The 20,407-nt window shown below is 40.2% G+C and overlaps 1 protein-coding gene across 6 annotated transcripts in view; it reads right to left on the minus strand.

Moving 5' to 3' along the window:
• LOC128031747 (ral GTPase-activating protein subunit alpha-1) overlaps window positions 1-20,407 on the minus strand; it is a 62,117-nt gene that overhangs the window by 23,909 nt on the left and 17,801 nt on the right. For 3 of the 6 annotated variants that reach the window (XM_052620127.1, XM_052620126.1, XM_052620128.1), the window contains exons 17-33: window positions 19,001-19,177; window positions 15,004-15,128; window positions 14,450-14,663; window positions 14,180-14,356; window positions 13,634-13,786; window positions 13,328-13,521; window positions 13,108-13,206; window positions 12,839-12,994; window positions 12,625-12,753; window positions 12,359-12,484; window positions 10,348-10,406; window positions 9,110-9,218; window positions 8,318-8,428; window positions 8,161-8,229; window positions 7,076-7,207; window positions 6,730-6,913; window positions 3,432-4,410 (exon numbers count right to left, since the gene is read on the minus strand). In XM_052620127.1, coding sequence (XP_052476087.1) covers window positions 3,432-4,410; window positions 6,730-6,913; window positions 7,076-7,207; window positions 8,161-8,229; window positions 8,318-8,428; window positions 9,110-9,218; window positions 10,348-10,406; window positions 12,359-12,484; window positions 12,625-12,753; window positions 12,839-12,994; window positions 13,108-13,206; window positions 13,328-13,521; window positions 13,634-13,786; window positions 14,180-14,356; window positions 14,450-14,663; window positions 15,004-15,128; window positions 19,001-19,177 — 3,193 coding nt within the window. Of the gene's footprint in view, window positions 1-3,431; window positions 4,411-6,729; window positions 6,914-7,075; window positions 7,208-8,160; window positions 8,230-8,317; window positions 8,429-9,109; window positions 9,219-10,347; window positions 10,407-12,358; window positions 12,485-12,624; window positions 12,754-12,838; window positions 12,995-13,107; window positions 13,207-13,327; window positions 13,522-13,633; window positions 13,787-14,179; window positions 14,357-14,449; window positions 14,664-15,003; window positions 15,129-17,947; window positions 19,178-20,063; window positions 20,205-20,407 lie in introns of all 6 variants that reach the window. The other 3 variants (XM_052620125.1, XM_052620122.1, XM_052620124.1) reach the window with 3 other exon arrangements.

Raw genomic sequence — 20,407 nt, forward strand, 5'->3', positions numbered from 1 at the left:
AGCTTACACACAGGAAGGTGATCAAGGGCAAAAGAAAGATTTCTAAATAGATATAATGACAGGCAGACAGAAGAATTGACAGACAATAGACAAAACAACAGAAAGATAGACATACTGATAAATAGATAGATTTTTTGGACGCTCTAGCTATGGCTCAAAGATGCTATTTGGAGAAGCGCTGTTCTAGACTGTGCATTAGATCTCTTCCATTAAGCGTCCGCCTGCTTAATTACCATCTTCCTTGTTTTTCTCACAGACTCCTGGAAAATCTGACACCGCAACAGAAACGAAAATGAAAACAAACAATGGAAGATCCTGCACTGAAAAACATCTTATGACACGATGAGGCGTGAAACAAAAACCTACAGATCATAAAAAAAAAAAAAAGACCATAAATCTAAGATAATGCGACTTCTTTCCATCTGCAGCTTTTATAGTTCAGAGTTCAGTTACTTTCTCCCTTTCCCCTTCTTTATCTTTCGCTCCCTCCAAGCGAGTCATGTGGAAAACCACACGATGCTCTCTAAAAGGACTTTTTGTTTTGTTCTCTTTTTCTTTGAGCTGGGGTCTCTTTATTAGCTTGTTGCAATGTAATGGTCTTCATTTTCTCCATTGAAAGTGAGCCATTTCAGGAGGCGAATGCGCGAACGGCATAAAAGGCCGACATTAGGAGCGCGCTCACACACACAATGGCCCGGCGGATTGCAATGCCTTAGTCTCTGACCATGGATAAATGATACATGAATGCCTGGAGAGCAGCAGCAGGACAATTCCTCATTAAACAGCCCCTATGCATTTTCTCCCAGCTCTCCAACTCATAATAACCCTCCAGCCACATTCGAAAGGTAGCAGCCTTTTATTTTCACCCGATGTATCAGGCAAGAATGAAAAGTACCGCGGCTGCTCGGCAGATAACAGACCCCTCAAGAATTAATCCCCCATAAAAGCTGCATGCGTGCTCACACACACACACACACACACACAAACACCGCACACCCAGAGCTGTTTAAGAAAAGCCGCCTGCCCCCACATTAGGGAATTGTGAAAAAATAATTTTCCTTCATTAATCTCATAACAGACCATGTATATCATGAAAATTAATGCCATTACATTCAATGTAAAAAAAAATTTTTAAATAACCCCAATTTTCCAATTATTTGTCATCTGGAAATATTTGACCATTCTCTGTAATACCACAAAATGGTATGGGATTGAACCCTTACAGTCAAAAGCAATGAGGGAATCATTAGGCATTTTGAGGGGGATGGAAACTGATGTTTGCCCAGCAAGTCAGCAGCACTGTAGCATCTATTGTTGGATAAGCTAATCAGAAAGCTGTTGACTGTTCAAAGTAGATTAACATGGCTCTGCACAATCAGGGAGAGGTGCGAGCAAACAGGATGTTTACATGATGCATTATCGGCCTTAAACACCAAAAGCATCACCCAGATTGTGCTAACAAACTCTAGCAAAACAATGTAGTGATTCTTTTGGGGAAAAAATGGCAGGATGATTTGATTAAGTGTTGCTGAAAACTTAATTCCCAGACCAAAGGATTAAACGGATATGAAAGTTAAACAAAGCTAAGATAAAGACAGAATCGGCAGAATCGTGGTCAGTGGAACTAACTGCCCAAAAGACTCAACTAAAATGGTGGAAAAGAAGAAGTGTATGACTTTGGGTATGGTACATGAATACTTGAGATGACAGATTCTTGAGACAAGCTAAAAAAATAATAAAACATTTAATAGACAGAGCATTAAAAATTGTGACTTGGAGCGATGAACTCCCGTCAAGTCATTTATCGATTCACTAATAATGATTATTACAGTGATATGCAGACAGCGCAAAAAGACTGCAGAAGATGTTCTTAAAGTATTAGACATTTTTAATTAAAATCATTTTTCATGAATTGCACTTGTATTCTTACAAACATCTTGGGAAATTGTCTTTAGATTTTTGTAAATCCTGGAAAAAATAGCAACTCTAGCATGGGGAAACCACAACGGACATTATGATGCCTGATATTAGGACTTTTTTTTTTTTTTAAAGGATTGCTCCAATAGATGTTCGACATTGCAAATTTTTAGGCATCATCCCAAACCTGCAAACAGTAGGATACAACAGGGTTTCCCAACCCGTTCCTGGAGGCACCCCAATTCTACACATTTTCAATCTCTTCCTAATCAGACACCTGAATCAACGAAGCACATTAGTAGAGACTCCAAGACCTGAAATTGATTGCTCATATAATGCCGAGTTCACACGGCACGATTTTCAAACTCATCGGATCGTCATTGTTTTGACACTGTGTGACTATCTGTGGTAGTATTCAGTTGCTGCTGTGTTCACACTGCACAATGGATCGGCGACAGCGGGTTTCACATTGCATGACTTCACAATAGGAAGAATAGCCGACAGCTGTCTGGTCTGCTAACTAAGTTCCACAAAAAAACATGCAAGAAGTGATAAGGAAATAATGCAAGAAACCAGACCGAAGCCCGCTAACTGTTTGTTAGCTGATTTCCAGCTACAAGGAGAAAAAGAAAAACAGATTATTCAGGAGGGAGATGCAGGGAGCAGGGGTTGTGTGTTCTTATGCTGATGTTGTGGCTGGTCAAGCAAATGTTTGTGCTTGTTTCTGTATGATATAATTGTTCATATATCTACAAAAATACTGACATTCTGGTCTATAACTCCTCCCCGAACTTCCCTCTGCCCTGTATCTTGGTCTCTTATTGGCTGTAGGTCATCGACGATGTAGTTTTCTAGGGGTGCTCCGATCACGATCGGCCGATCGGCTTTACTGACGAGATGCGCATAACGATCCGCCGATCGTGATCGGAGCACCCCGATAGTTTTCAGTCAGAAATCATTATACAAAGCATGATTGTGAATCGCCGACAGCTCCAGATATTTAGCATGCCAAATATTTTGCTGGCATCGGCAACGTGTCAGCGATTCCCTCAGATCGCGTTTTTGATAATTCACAGTGAGTGATTGTCACTTGCGTGAACGTGCACCGATTTGCCTCTGTTTCGGGCATTTGTCTGCGATTTCGCAAAGGCGAGTGAAAAATCATGCTAAAATTGTGCAGTGTGAACTCGGCTTAAGGGAGACATGTTGGTCTGGTACACCATCCCAAAAACATTTGTTATAAATAGGATTTGTACTTGTAGATATTCTATAACAAGGGTTTTTAAACATGTCATGGAGGCCCACCAGCATTGCATATTTTGTATGCCTGCCTCATCTGTCACACCTGATACAAGTCATCAGCTCAGTAGTAGAGAGGCTGTTAGAACGGAATTGGATGTGTTTGATAAGGTAGACCAACAAAATGTAAAAAAATATATATTTTTTTAGTATATCCTATAGGATTACCAGGCTATTGCAACTGCAATGTCTATTCATGAGGTGATTAGTCCTACCTCTTTTCCCAGGAGTTCATGCCCAGTATGTTGAGGAGCAGTTTGCAGTAGTAGAAGGCTGACTGGGGTCTCTGTGGGCTTGGCTCTTGCTGCACTACAGCCCTCATGCTCAGGTCATTCCCACGATAGAGTGCGAAGTCCCGCTCTTCGGCACACTGCTTCAGGATGGCATTGATGACATCATTCTCTTGCTTCTCAGACACGCAAGTGGGCGGCAGGGCTGGAATGTTGAGCGGTGTGCCAGTGCGTTGTAGGCACTCTGGGCTGGAGTATCCCAGGTACTGCAGCATCTCATCCAGGGCGTCCTCCCCATCCTGCAAGGAGTCCCAGTTTGGGATCACCTCTCTGCATCGCCGTTTGGCCTGTGGAGCCATTAGTTCCAACCCTGCCTCTTCCTCTTCATCCACTTCCTCAAGTTCTTCCTCTTCCCCGTCTTCTTTCCCCTCTTCCTCATCCAGGTCCTCTTCATTCTCCTGAAAAAAAGCTCCATCCTCTGGTTCTTCTTGACTGCCTCTTTCTAGACTGTCCTCATCTTGGCCACGTTCTCTACCACCCCCTGCTTGATTAGAGTAGTGGTGCACAGTTTGACTAGGAGTGATGCATTGAGGTGGACCATACAGTATAGCAGAGTCCCAGGAGTGTTTTCCGGAAATGTCCCTCACGATCACCCGAACGCAGGCACTGGTGGTGGTGAGGCCTGCTGACATCCCGCCACCGGGCAGACCGTCCTCTGCCCGGATCTGTAGATAGGACAGCAGGGTGGTGCCATTGAGCACGAAGAACTGCAAGTTGGGTGCGTCGAAAAGCTCAGGGGTCAGGTCTGCACTCTCGCTGTATGGGTTATCCTGGTTCTCGCATACCTGGCTGGTAAGAGTGGCTGGACCACCACTCATCGGATAGTGACCCAGGTGGTTGACCAGGTGGGATATGACTGTGCGTGCCGCAATTGAAATCAGGCCTTGCTGAATACGGCTCCTCACTACAAATAGTCAAAAATACAAAGATGTATTTATAAGAAGTTGTATGTGCAGAAACCTCAAGAGATTTTCAAAAACAGTGCCTATGATTCATAAAGTTCTACACTTATCCCTTACTACTTGGGTGTTCATTTCTGAAGTTTTTTTTTTGGCTAATCTAACCAAGTTTTTAGCAACAGTGAAGTCCTCTCAAGCTCAGTTTCAATCTATTTGGAATGTTCTTAACAACAGAATTTAACAATCAACTTGACTGAACATCTTATTGACCAATCAGTAGTATGTCTAGTTTGCTGTCATCTGACATAATCAGCCATGCTTCTTACATAAATTGGCATTTTTACATGCAGATTTAACTAATGGAGCAAAAATAATATAAAACAATGTAAAAAAAAAAAATAATAATAAAATTAAAATTCTGTTCTGTTCAGTGTTAATGTGAATAAATTTAAATGCTACTTTTTAGAGATGGTTGATCTCTAAAATCGACTAATCGGTTGATCCATCCCCAAATCTATGCTGCAGAATTTAATAAAAAATCAGAAAGTGAGAGAAATGGAGAAACTGCCGTGATGAAGAGGTGTTAGAAACAAGTAAAGGAATAGAGTTTAGGCACTCGTTTCAACAGGGATGTAGTGATTTTCAGATCTATCAGTGTTAAACTCCTGCAGAGCTGGGATGAGTGAAGGTGCAGACGGATGAAGACGGCTTGTGTGAATACAGGGACATTAGGGTGTGATGAAGAATGCAGAATGCCTGGGGAGAGGTGCAGATGCCTCGATGCTGGTAAGAAGCTCCCGACAGAGACACTCCTTCTTCACACTCTGCCAGGCCTCACAAAGAAACCATGCGGAGAGCAGCCCAATACCAGTGCACTCGACGTGCCAGAGGCCCACTCCCCCACAATCAACACACCACACCAATCACATTCAGCAACACTCTCTACTGCCTTAATGAGCCAAAACATTCTTAAACCGGAGCTCTCAGGGGGAGGGATTTTATCCGGATGAAGCAGTCTTCTGTAGGGACCACCTCAGCCACCGAGTGCCCTCCGATCTAGCAAGAATCCAGCACTAGGAGTAATTTCAAGAGTAATGGAGGTAGGAAAGTGGTGGACACATGTCTCACTCAGGGTTTTAATGATTAGTTATTTTCGCCTGATGGAGAGAGACACAGCAATGGCAGCACAGGAAACCAGCCCCCAGCTGTCAATCTCAAACCCACCCTCTCCCTGATACACACTGAAACTAGCATGAGGGAGCAAATAGATTCAGTGATAACATTTATCTAGTTCATTCCTACTACTTCTGATCTGATCTGCATATTTTAACTAAAGAAGGTTATAAAGATAGGAGAAATGTGGTGGGTGGTGTTAACACTGTGCAGAAAGCTCTGTTTTTTTCTGTGTGTTTGTCTTATCCTACTGCAACAGTCAGAAATGATCAATTCAGTTCTATGTTAATGCAAGTAAAACGCTGTCGTGTAATAACGTTACAAGGCAAATTACTTGATGATCAAAACTTGTCATGTTGCAACTGGTTAGGACAAGGCGTAGGAAACTGGAGAAAGACAAAAGTGATTGCCGGACCTGGCTAAAATATCAAATGCATAAACACAAGAGATTTAAAGGGGTCATATGATGCATACAGTTTTCCTTTCTCTTTGGAATGTTACAAGCTCTTGGTGCATAAAGAAAATCTGTGAAGTTGCAAAGACTTAAGTCTCATATCCAAAGAGGTCTTCTTTATCAAAGTTAAGACTCGGCCATGCACCCCTAAAACTGCTCATTCAAACACGCCCCCACATGTCTATGTCACTGTGGAAATATTTGCGTAATGCCATCCAAATGTTAACGCAAAGAAAGAAGGCATGGTTTCAGTAACTGCAGTTAGTGTTGAAGCAGCCATGTCAGGGAGACATGAAGAAAGGAAAAGCACTTTTTTATTATTATTATTATATTATTATTACATTTATTTTGAAAGATGAAGGTCCCGATTATGGAAAGGGGCATTACATTTCCAACAAGTGCTTGCAGTGTTCGACCAATCACAATGTACTGGGTCAGTTGGCCAATCAGAGCAGACCGCTCTTGTCGGAGGAGGGACTTTGTAGAAAACGAAGTGTTTGAGAGAAAGGGAGCATAGAGGATCTACAATTATGTACAGTATTTAAAAAATAATGTGTTTTTTGAACATTAAAGCATGTCAACATATTCTGTTACACCAAATACACAAAATAATAATCTTAAAAAAAAAAAAAGCATCATATGACCCCTTTAAAGAAGGTCAAAACAAGTACGAGAGAGGCAGAAGACATGCACTCACCTTCAGTGACAGGCTGCAGTTTAGAGGAGCGTTCAGAGTCGGGTGAATGGAGTGGCTCTGGCTCCTTCAGGTTCTCCAGTAGTAGGAAGGGGTCGTAGTCTGGGCTGCTCAAGTCAGACAGGTGAATGGGGAAGTAATTGGGGTTGCTGAAGCTCTGAGCTCCATATACACAGCCATGGAGGACCTGACAGATGGACAAATGAGTTAGAAATACAAAGAAATACAGAGTGGAGTTTATGTCTTTAGTTGTTTCACAGGGCATGTAATTCACAGACAAAAATTTAATTGATGTATATAAAGATATAAAAATTATGTTTAATAGCAGGTGTGAGTGTTGGCCTCGTACTTTATAGATGCAGCTGAGGATGGACTTGTCAGTTTTCTCATTTTCTGAGGCTCTTTGGATCGGCTGCAGGAGAGTTTTAGGAGGTAGAGCCATCACCCAGTCCAGCAAGCACAGTAGCAGAGACACAACCAGCTGGAAAGATATAAAGTAAAATAAATAAAATGAACAAAATTATTCAAAATAAATGCTTTCCATTTCGATATATTTAGAAATGAAGTTAATTACTGAAAAAAGTGTCACATGATCCTTCAAAATTAAATTAAATTAAATAGTGTTCCTGTAGCTCAATCGGTAGAAAGGGTTGGGGGTTCGATTGCCCGGGAGCACATGATAGGTAAAAATGTATAGACTGAATGCACTGTAAGTCGCTTTGGATAAAAGTGTCTGCTAAATGCATAAATTAAATTTTTTATTTAAATTTTAAAATATTCTAGAAATAATTTTAATACGCTGATTTACTGCTCAAGAAAGATTTTTTATTATCAGTGTGGAAAACAGTGCTGCTTAATATTTTTGTTGAAACTGTGGTACATTTTTTAACGTAACATTTTTATTTATTTATAATTAATAAAAAAAAAAAATCAAAAAAGTCTTTTTGATTTATATATATGTGTGTGTGTGTGTGTGTGTGTGTGCCTGGACCACAAAACCAGTCATCAGGGTCAATTTCTCTAAATTGAAATTTATACATCATCTGAAAGCTGAATAAATAAGCTTTCCTTTGATGTATGCTTTTGACTCTTTAATCTGAGGGTGCAATAAAATCTAAATACTTAAAAAAATCACTTTTAAAGTTGTCCAGATGAAATTCTTAGCAATGCATATTACTATTCTTGCTCAAACCCATCACATTGCTTCAGAGGACTTTTAATATAGCAAACAGATTGCTTAGTTGCTTTATAAAGCATTTCTTTTTTAGTAAGAACAGGAAAATGACTTGATGTGTTGCATCTAGATAGGACAAACTGTTCTGGTTTTTAGGTGTGCATTCTCTTTAACAAAAACCATTATGAGCTGCTGGTTGTAAAAAAGCATTTATTTCAAATGTACATGATTGGGTTCTTTCATTATGTTGGGGTACATACCCTCTTATCCAGCTCATGAGGGGAAGACTCTGTAGCTGGAAGAAGGTAAGTGATGGTTGCAATAAGGACCTACGAAGCAGGAAATTAACATTAGTATCTTCTTAACAAATCCAAACCAACTTAAAATTCAGCTTACTTGCACTGTGACTGACTTTACCTCCACTATTTTCTTTGGAGTGTCCGGCGGGAATTTCTGCAGTTCGTCCACATAATTTATGAGCAGGTGCAAAATGTCCGAGGCCACCAGGGCAACGGTTTTATTTGAGAACTGGGAGGAAGGTATTAGTGGTTAAAATTGAGGCAATCAGCAACTTTAACGTGCTCAGAAATGTGTGGAGCAAAACTGCAAAATTGTGTCGTGGGCCTCATCTGAGCTGATTAAGACGGGATGAGTCTTTGCCTAATTCTGCTTCATGGAACGCACCCAAAGGAGAGAGACCCTCATGTCTAACCCTCCACCTAAACCAGATTCTCTGAAAAACCAATATAATTGACCCGAACACAAACAGACTTTTCTGATTGGACCGGAGTTTGAGTATGAGTGTGTGTGTCTTTTGGCTCTAGCCTTCATTTCAGACAGAAATGTAATAATTCATGGAAGTCTCTGAAGCGTGCATTTTTCAGTGGATTAGCCTTCTGTCTGTGAGAAGCAGAGAAGCCAAACATGTTGACGGTCCAGATTTAGGAAGGCTGGTAGAGGTGGGTGCAGGGAGTATGGAATAATCTTCTTCTGGATGAACCGAACACACTTGTGCCAGTGCAGTGAGCCCAGGCATCAGGAACGGCTTCAGAAGACTCAGGCCAAGGGCAATGCCATCATTTCTCTGCTGTTCTCACTTACATTGCCAGTGAAGGTTCTTTTACAACACAGACGCTTCTATTCTGTTTATAATCAATCTTTAACAGCAGAATATATGTACATGTTGTTGTATAACCAAGCATGCGTTACCTTGAGGGTGACACAGATGACATTGAGTGCTTCTTTGATCTGCGGATGCTGAGTGCCATGAACCAGCTCTTCACAGAGCCAAATACCCAGACTACAGAGAGCCACACACCTGACAAAATAAAAGGAACCAAGAGAGACCTTTAATTTAAAATAAATGATAACTTCCATCACATTTAAATTAAACTTCGAACATCTTACAAATGCAAAATCTCGTGCTTTAGATATGGAGATGTTGTTGTGCTTTAGATAATCACATATGAAACTTGTTCTTAAATTCATCACCATGTGGCACAAATAACACCATTGCTCAATAAAGCTGGAATTGTTGCATTTTAACTTGTAAATAAAGATAAAAAATAATGAAATAAATCAATGGTAATATTACAATAATTGGCTAATAAAAAATTATAACATTTAATCTCAAATTATTCATCATATAGCCTAAATGTTCCAGCTATCTAATATTATGGCAGTGCTTGAAGTGTGCTTACTTTTTATTGTACAGTACCGGACAGTATTAACTTTGCATGTTTAAATTACATTTAAAGATGTGTCCATTATGCCATAAAAAAAAAAAAAAAAAAAAAAAATGATAGAAAAGGTAGCTTATTGTTAGGAAGATTTTGAGTAATAGGCTAGGCCTAATTCTAACATATTTTGGCACTTTTGTAACAATGTCAAATATGAAAGGTTTGAAACTTACATTTAATAAATTGCTGATGCATTTCAGAATTTCATATATACTTGTTCATTATCTGATCTGTCCATTTTTTTAAATGTATTGCAGGTTTTCATTTATAGTCATATTCCTTGTGTGATTTGATGCAAAATGAGGAATACAAAATATGAATATGACAGCGTCAATCCTCTCAACTTTTGTGAGTGATAATTTAACGGATAAGCTACAGTCCTGCATTTAAACGAAGCTAGTTGCATTAAAAAAAAACAGCTTATTCTGGTTGAGTACCAACTTTACATGTAGTATTTTGCAAACAGGTTAATTATTTAATATGAAACACCTAGCTAAGGTTTTTCTAAACTTTTTATATTTAGTGGAGGGATAGAAGAGGAAATGATGTGAAGAGTTTAGGGGAATGGGATCAGGAAATGCTGCGGGCTGAATTCAATCTTGTGTCATTTCCCTAAGCTCCACAGCACAACATGTCCGAGTAAATGTGGTAACTTCTAATAAGTCACAGCTTTGACTAAGACAAGGTGGTTGTGTTCAGGGCTTGTACCTCGCTGGTGCAGAAGGCTCATCTCTGGCAGAGGTCAGGATATGCTTGATTATATGCTCCTGAAACAGAAAAATAAAAACAATCACTGTTAACGGGGTCATATCATACTTTATATATCGTTCCTTTAAAATTTTGGGTGAATTTAACACTTTTTTTAAAAGCCTTAAAAATGTAAACACAATTAAAAAAGTAAATTTTTTATATGCCTGTAACTAAAAAATATTGATACTAGTAAAACATCTACTTTAATACAATGAAGTAAAATTGATATACATCACTGGTCAAAAGTTTAGAGCCTGCAAGATTTTCGAAAGTCTTTTAGGCTCCCCAAGGCTGAATTTGCATGTTTATAACTTCAATTTAGACATTTTTATTTATTTTTTATCCGGTGGTGGAAATAAGCTTCCACAGTTCTCTGTTTTCAATTATTTTAAAATGAAATTAATTCCAGTAAAGACAAAGCTGAATTTTCAGCAGTTTTCACAAGATCATGAACCATTATTTTTTTTTTAATCAATGATGAAAACTTGCTGCTCAAGATTTTTATGGAAAGGTGACACTTTTTTTCAGAAATTTTTGATGAATAAAATAAAAATCCCAAAGAACAGCATTTATTTGAAAAAGAAATCCTTTGCAATCTTTTATTATAAATGTCTTTACTGGCACTTGTGATCAATTTAATATGCCCTTGCGTCAGACAGACAATTCTGAATGGCAGTCAATGAAAAGTACAGGGTGCATAAAATCCTGTTCAAGGAACCGTCGACTTCCTGATACTGATCAATTTCATTCCATCTAGAGAGTGTCAGATAATATGTACCCGTTTCTTAGCCACACAGACTTTCACACATCACATTCGCTCACAGAAACACATACAACCGCACACACTCCCAAAAGAGACACAGATGCACAGAGTGAGATAATGCAGACAGACAAACAGATAATGATCAGAACCGCTCGCAACAGACACAAAATCTGACATAAAACCAGCAATCTGGCAACTCAGAACATGACATATCCAACCATCTGGAAAAGAAGCATCTGCCGGCACACACACACGCACAGAAGAAGGATCACGTTAACCACAGTCTTGTCATTCATGGCCTGCTCCTGGTTATCAGATGCCATCATGCGAATTTCTGCAAGCGCGTTACGGACGCCTCCCCGCATGGCATTAGCTCCTTACCGTCGCTCTGAACAACACAGCAACACAATAACAACAGCCCTATGGAGCTTGGGTCAATGCGGCTTGCATTGCTGATCACCCATTAGCACATTAGAGTCAGCAGGAACAATTACAGCAGATTTCCCTGCACTCTAAACAACCGTTGGAGTGGCATACATTCAGCCACTTGGATCTGCATAAGGACAGGCGGTGGAGGAGGTTAAACACAGACTACAGACATAAGCACATATATATGTCCCGATTGAAGCCTGGTGGTTGAATGTAGCCCCATGATATCAGAGATTATTTTTAGGAAAGATGCACATAAAAATCTATATTTTCCAATTATTAGTTGATGGTTTATCAGAACAACTAGTCAGTGTAAAAGCTTTTTTCAGACTAAAGTGCAACAGTTTTGGTTCGCAAGGTATTTATTCTAAATATTTATAATAAATAATGAAAAAGATTCTAACAATAAAAATAATATCATTGTTATAAATGCACTATTAAATAAATTGGTCAAAATATTTGTCAAATTATATATATATATATATATATATATATATATATATATATAGACACACACACACACACACACACACACACAGTATATGCATAAAAGTATTACTGATCACAAATTTTTGACCGGTAATATGTGTGTGTGTATATTTTAGGGATGTTTGGAAACAGCTGTACTTTTTTCATGATTCTTTGATCATTTGTTCATAAAGAACAGCATTTATTTAAGATATAAATCTTTTCTACCAATATAAATCTTTGTTATCACTTCTTAACAATTTAACAATATTTAACCAATATTTTTTTTCTGGGGTAAAGATGTTATACCTTGACGTCTGTGAATTTCGTCATGAGGATGTCAGCTGTTGTAGGGTGCAGGGCGGGGAGTTCACTGTACAAGTTTGGGAGGCACACCAGGGAGCCCAACAAAATCTGAGCCTCCACCCGTGGAGCCTGGGAGAAAGACCAAGAACAGAGAAAGACAAAAATTAACAACAGCTACAAAGTTGGATGTAACATTTGCAAACACATGCAAATAGATGTTAATGCATGTAGAGGGAGGGTTATACTGAAGCAGTTCGGTGGTTTCTCACATTGAGAGATGAGCAGGCGGTTACACGGCTCGCTGCAACTATGAAGTCCAGGATCAGCATAGTGGCTCCCGGAAGTCCAATAGAGAAGAATCGTGGTGAGCAGTGCTTAATGATGGTGTTGACAATGTCCTGGAAGGTAAAGTGAAAGAAGTCAACACAAAAGTTCTGTACAAAGTTGGCAATCCGCATGGAAACCAGGTACACACAAACACACCTGGTCTTGATGAAGCAGGCCGCTGTGCATGATGTTGTAGAAGTGCGTAAGGAAGTCAGAGTTGGGTGAAACATCCTGTCTTCTCTTCATTATCTTACAAATCAGCTTATAGGCGTGGAGTTTGCCCTGCTTATAGCGTTCACCCAACATAGTGGCCTGCACACAGACAGCACAAAACCTTTATGAACGATGGATGGAAGGACAGAACTAATAAACTATGCATAATCAGCTATGTCTTTGCCATTCAGATAAAATATTCCTAAACTCACTTTGAAAAGCCAGGGAGTCAGAATCCGCAAAGGTGGAATCAGATCTGGTGGGGGTGGAGAAGACTGGTTGTCAAGGGAAATCCCGAGATTGTCTCTGATCTACAGAGACGGAAAACAACACCGAGACATAAGGACATTTTCCAATTGGAATTGGATTAGTTACGGCACTGTAAATCATCCGTTCATGGCACTCTGAAGGACTCTGAGTGTCTGTGTTCACCTTGGCCAGGTTCTGCCAGAGCTCGCAGAGGTAGTCAAAGACCTGCGCATGGATCTCAGGGTCCTTGATGGAGTTGACATCTCCCAGAATGCCAAGCATTCTCCTCCACATCACTGTGGCAACATCAGCATGCCAGCCGGTCAGAGTGCCGCCAGCCATCACACTACAGTCCTCTGTAGGAAATTCGCTGGTTTCTGAAATGTGAAATAAAGCAGGTTCATTACAGAGATGTCAACAATGCAACAGATAGTGTACTAGCTTGTATATTCTCAGCTAAATATGTCTGTCTATCTATCTATAAATTACCAAGGTCATCAGGGGTCTGCAGCACAGAGTGGTGCATTTTCTCATCCAGCTGCAGTTCTTTATGCTGGACGTGTTCTGCGGTCAGCGTGGCAGGGGACGGTGTCTGCGATCGTGAACCTCCCAGAGAATGCATTGGAGATGCGCTTTCAGAACCTGAGGAAATATCAAGCACAGCACAGCAACTCTTAGATTTCTAAACATGACAAGTGTGTGTCGTGATGTGCCACTGACAGTAATACAGCATAAGCGAACAGTGTGACTGATACCAGAGCATTTTTTATCAAGCAGCAGATGCTTTTACCAAAAACAACTTTCAGCACACTTAACATGTCGAATGTTTATTAGTTAGTCTAGTTTGGATAGTTTTGGGTTAACCAAAGAACACCCAAGAAAATAAAATGTAGAGATCATGCTGTTCATGTGGACTGAAGTATGGTTTGTAAATTTCTTTCCGTCCCCCCAAAAATGAAAGACTTCTTAAAATGTAGACTTTTGTTATCAATTTAAGACAGTTATAGTTCATAACCTATGTGTGAGAGAGTGTACCAGTGATGGTGACCGTGTCAGCAGACAGCCCGTGCTGACTGAGGCTGCTGGTCTCAGAGTCGATGTGGATTGTTGTGAGACTGGAAAGCTCCTGCTCCTCTGTGGTCTGTCCTGCTCCTCCCAAACTATCCTGATCCACAGAGGCCAGAGCACACGTTTCAGGGGGGAAGCTGAAATCTGCAGACAGACACACACACACACATTAGCAACCTCTTACTTGTCTCTTTCTTGTACTGGCTTGTCTCTTTCAATTCAACCTAAACTACTTACTTTCAAACTTGCTGTCATACTGAAAAGCATTGAAGGAATCTGACTGGCTGTCGGAGCTTATGAGGTCACTTCCACTGGCGCTGTCTGGGGAGGTCCACTCAGAGGGCACACCGGGGTCGTCTGCAGGACGCGTAGCATTCTGACGGTTCAGGAGCTCTGGTAGATCTTTGGGGATTTCCAGACTTCCCGGGCTACTCCCACGCCTCGTCATGCCCTAAAAAGAACATCGGAAAACCATAATATACATTAAAAATAATATACTTTAACATAAAACACCAGAATCAAAAACTGAATTATTTAGTTTTAAGCATTACGCAGCAGTTAGCCGACACTGTATGTGCACTTTTAAAAAACTATTAGTATATATTTGCTGATTTGTTTACAAATATTATCAGGTATATCCATTTCATGCAATTATTTAGTATGATTAATTCTAAATAAAATAATGCCTTAAATTATGACTTTTTTTGAGCAGTTCAAGTTTATTTAGAACCATCCTTTAATTAGATGAAGTTTTCAGACACTGTGCATACTGAATGTTCACACGGACATACAGAAGTGCTTCTGGCTCTCAGTCTTTCCTGAATGAACTCATCCATGAGGTCACTGTCATTAGGGTTGCTGCTGCCAACATCGTTGGACATGGGCCGCATCTTCGGCGTCAGCTCATCTTTATTGGCTAAGACAACAGGCACAGAAAGACACATTAGTACTTTTACTGGGACTTCCAAAAACGTATGCAAACATAGATGACATAGCAGAACGACATGTACTAACTGACTCCCTCTTTGTAGTGGTGTCTGACTCTCTCTACAGCACTTCAAAATAATTATGAATTAGATTATTTGAGTTTGGGGTTAAACACATTTTTCTTAAAGGACAACAGTGCCATTAAGTTTCTTTTGCTCATGTTGAACTTGAACATTTGCCTCTTTTACATCAGCTTTGTTTTTTTTTTCTCTCTCTAAAAAAAAAAGCATATATGTACACTACAGGTCAAAGGTTTGGGGTTGGAAAGATTTTTTTAATGTTTTTGAAATAAAATAAAACAATGCAGTAAACCAGTAATATTGTGTATTAGTATAATTTAAAATAAGTGCATTTTACAACATAATTTATTCCAATGATGACAAAGCTGTATTTTCAGCATCATTACCCTTCTGTGTTATGTGATCCTTTAGAAATCTTTTTAATATGCTGATTTGCTGCTCAAGGAATATTTATTTTTGTCATCAGTGATGAAAACAGTTATCAGAAACTTCCTCATATTTTAAGAACCATGATTATTTTAATGTTCAGGATTCTTTGATAGATAGAAAGTTCAAAAGAACGTATTTAATATAAATTTTATATTAAATGTTTCAATTAATTATTAATTTCTTTCAAAAATAAATAAATACATAGAAAAAAAATCTAACCGACCCCAAACTTTTGAAGATGTTCTTCATATTACGATAAAAATGTAATTTTTCAACAATCAGATAAAATTAGCATGAAACCAAATAATCATGGCTGTGATGCTTGAATCTTCATTAAATATTAATAAATAAAATGGTTTGTGTTGAAAAAAATGAGCAAATGAAACTCAGCACTATATTGCCCTTTAAACAGAACCCAAATCCCTTGACATTAAAACGCTAAACCAGAACACATACTGAAAAATAAAATCTTTAATGGGAGCCAACCACAAAACTGATTTCATCCAGTGAAGCGATGCAGTTACTCACAGTTCATGCAGTCCCCAAACAGAGAAAGACAGAGAGAGGGACAGAGCAAACCCTGAAATCCAAACCTAGGAGTTAGTGAGCCTTTTTGCTGATTGAGGTTAAAGTGAGACAGGAGTGAGTGGGTTAGAGGAGCAACCCACAACAAGACGAGGCAGCCTTCATCCCAAAGCAAAAGGTTAGGGAGCCACTGGTTAACAACAAATCATGGTGAGTTGGTGACTTTGGGCATTTCAGTACTTCTAGAAGTCTGGTTAGTTTAGACTACAAGCTGTGTTTAAGTTATGAGGGGCCCTGATAACTAGTAGCTTTGTGCAACTGAACTGTCCACAAGTTCATGATTCATGTTGCTACACTACAGGCAGGCCGCAAGCTTTTAACAGTACCACAAGAAAACAGTGCTCTTTGAGAGTGATAGTGCTGCTCTCTACTGGCCATACAAAACATTGCAACTAAGGCAACTACATCAACTGTTTTCTGTTACAAGTTAATCACTCTTAAATGAAAATGTTGTCTTCATTTACGCATTCCTATTTTGTTCCAAGCCCTAAATAGGATTATATAGGCTTTCTCTCTTAAAGGGAAACTACTGAGCTTCAAAAATGACATCTTACAAGCTGTGGTGTGTGATATATTTTGTCTACAATATAATTGTTGTTTTATCCATGTTCAAGCTAAAAGTATCAGCTATGTCACTCACTTTTTAAAAAACATACCGTAAAGAGTCCAAACATTCACTGCATTGTTAGAATGGCAACGAAAATAGTTACAAACAAAGCTGGAGCCGAACTGCTGTGCAACGGATTCTTTATTTAATCATGCCTATAAATGAATCTTTTGAATGAGTGACTCAGTGACTCATTTTTGTTCCCCACTTGTTTTTTGTTCATATTTATAGTGTCATTAAATCTTTTAAATAATATCCTTATGCAGTTTTTTTTTTTATATTCTATACACAGATGCAATTATAATTTCAGTGTAAATGTATTCATGCTACTTTACATTTAAATTTTCATATTCAAAGTGTCATTTAATTTCTTTAATTACATTTTATTTTATTTTACTTTCCAGTATTATTTTTTCCACACACACACACACATAGTCTGTGCAATTATTCACTAACACACACCCTTTTCGTATGACTTAAAAAGCCTACTTTTAAGGACTTTTTTCTCTTTTTTTTTGTCATTTTTGAAGCCCAAGTTACTATTTGGGTAAACAACAAGGTTATAAAAAAATTCTGGTCAACAACAAGGTTATAAAAAAAATTCTGGTAAACAACAAGGTAATAAAAAAAAAATTCTGGTAAACAACAAGGTTATAAAAAATGAGAGAATTACCATTTTGGGGTACACTATTCTTTTAAAATGACATTATTAAGAATTGCATAGATTAAAGATCACTGTGTTTTATGAATGTGTCGGTGAGCATGTGTGTGCATGTACATGTGTGAGAGATTGACAGAGGGTTGGGAGGTAGGCACGAGGCCGCATGCAGCATCCAGGGGAAGAGGGGCAGCAGAGATTAGGTCCCAGAAGCTTGAGGAGGGGAAGCCATCCCACAGGTAGGGGGCCGTTGGTCTTTTGGGAGTCTTTTTTTTTTTTTGGAATTGAGCTACTTTGAAAGAAAATACAAAAAGAGGCTTCAATTCAATCCACATTCAGCAAAAATCAAACAGTCACAAGAAAAGAGAGAAAAAAAGGGAAAACGCACAGGCGCTTTGGTCACATTTTTCATGTCTTCCATGTTGACACTGAGCCAATCAAGTCCTCACCTGAAGTTTTTCTTCCAAAATAGCCCATTACGTGAGTGTACAGGTCCTTCAGGTGAGCCTCGGTGGCTGGCGTTTTGCTGTGACGCTGGGGTGACACTGCCTGGGCCTTGGGTTTGGAGAGAGCATGGACCATAGACTTATACACCCCGCCCAGCAGCGCCACCTGCTGCTGCCGTGACGGGCTGCACCCTGACTCCTGAGACCTAGAGCGGGATCCCTGCGGGCGGACGGTTGGCCTGCCGAGTCGGCCGCGTCTAGCCCCACTGATTGAGCCTTTATCCCGTTCGACGGCCTCGCAACAGGTGACCCCCTCCCCAACACCCTTCGCTGCTGCCCCGCTCGCCCCAACCGAGTGGCTGCTAAAGTGGCCAAGACGGCGGAGACGGGTCTTCCAGTGCGCCTCTTTGGGGTCCAGGGGGTTGTGAAACTGCACAGACTCTGTGGATGGGCGGAAGCTGACGTGGACACCACCGCTGTTGCGTTTTTTGGGATCAACATAGGATAGTTTGGGCCTTGGGACAACCTGGGAAGCCTGCGGACTAAGCTCGCTCTCACTAGCCCTGTCTGTGGCGTTCTGGTGGTGCAGCTGCGTGACTTTGCTGCCCTCTGCTGGCTGCGTACTAACACTCAAATCCCAATCACATTCTTCTAAACACTCATAAAAACTCTTCTCGCTTTGCTCCATCTCTTTATCCCATTCTAGCGCCCAATCCCCACTTCCCCCAAACTGTACCTGTCTGTTATCTGCACCTGCTTCCACCTTCACTTCCTGCTTGCTACAAAACTCCCTAAAAGTGCTGAAGACGTCCTCCTCCCCTTCGCCCTCATTTTGATTGCTCGAGGCTGCCGCTGGACAGGACCAATTGGGGATAAATGGGGGTTCCTGCCCCGGCATCTGGCAGAGATGGTCATAGATGCTTTCGCCCACCTCCAGGGATGCCTGGCTGTCAGGGGGTTGGTGCGGAGTTAGGGAACTGTGGGGGGACTCAGAGGTGGTGGTGGTGGCGGTAAAGTGGGAGGAATGAGAGGGGCTGTCAGAGACAGGAAGTGCACCTTTGACCCGTTCTGCGATGAAGGGCTCCATGATGTCAGAGGCGCTGCTGCTGCGGGGGAGTGGGGGCTGCTCCAGCTCGCCGGAGGCAGAAAACACCTCGGACGACGGGGTCTCCTCACTTTGAGAGCAGTGGCGGATCCGGGGCCCCCGTTGGGCCATTGGAGGTTCCTCCATATCTGAACACGAACAGATATGTATCAATCAGCATGTTTAAGGATGCAAGTCTGTTTATGCATCAATATGGTCAGTGATATTATCTTAAATACACAAGGTAAGCAACAAGTCTTAAGATTTCAGATACCTAAGAGGTGATGAAAAGACCTAGAGAGTTTTATCATATTAACGGATGCACATTTTACATGCAAAAAACATGCATACTTAAAACAATTAAAATCGAATTAAATTTCAAAATAAATCTCAAAGGTAAATGAAACATCACAAGATCAGAAGATAAAAGAAAGCTATTCACTTTAAAAGACACACAAATCAATGCTTCAACTGTGACATTCTCTCAGTTGCTCTAGACAAAAATTATGATGAACAAATGCAGACAAGGTAAATCCTGTAGAGGGTAGTTTTCTGAGGGTTCTGGGTGTGAAGAGTGATTATACTGGATGAATGGTCAGGGAAGAAAGATAAAACTGTAGATTCTCAAAGACGAGCAACCAGTACTCTAGACAAAAATGCACATGCAAGACTCGATAGGTCTGTTGGGTAAAGTGCACATAAAGAAATGTCTGGGTCATATTCAAACCCAAAATCTATTTTTGTTTATTCTTTTCAATTTGTGGATAAATGTGACCAAAACATTTCTTAACATTTGTCTTGAGATTCATCCAATCAGAAAGCAATTGCATCAGAGCATGGCTTTAAAACAATGATAAATGAGAAGGCAATCAAACACACACACAAAAAACACATTCAGGTCTATTAAATAAAAATCATAATACACATACATTAATAGAACAGACAGACAGAGGATGCTAACTAGAGTTATATCCATGCACATCCATAGGTTGGGATGCAGTCAGAGGCGAGAGTGCCAGACGTAGAAGGCTCTACCTGACAGATCGTCAGCTAGGGGAGTGAGGACAGAACCAGGCAGGAGAGGGTGTACGGGGTGGATCAGGACAGGTGCGCTTTTAGCACTGCGGATAAAGGCTGAGGACAGCAGACTGTCCCCCGTAGAGCAACTACGCAGAGCTACAGACCACGCACACACACCCAGAAAGAGAAAAAGACAAGAACGACAAGACGGAGAGTGTAAGAGAGAAAGGGAAATGAGGCAGAGAGATAAGGAGTGATGGAGGAACACAGGAGAAGTTAGGGAAGAGAAAGACATTATGAAGAGAGGGAAAGCAGAAAGCACTGAGCATTACAAAGAAGTTAAAGAAGTGACCTTATCA

Source organism: Carassius gibelio, chromosome A17 (genome assembly GCF_023724105.1).
Source record: "Carassius gibelio isolate Cgi1373 ecotype wild population from Czech Republic chromosome A17, carGib1.2-hapl.c, whole genome shotgun sequence".
Lineage (NCBI taxonomy): Eukaryota > Metazoa > Chordata > Actinopteri > Cypriniformes > Cyprinidae > Carassius > Carassius gibelio.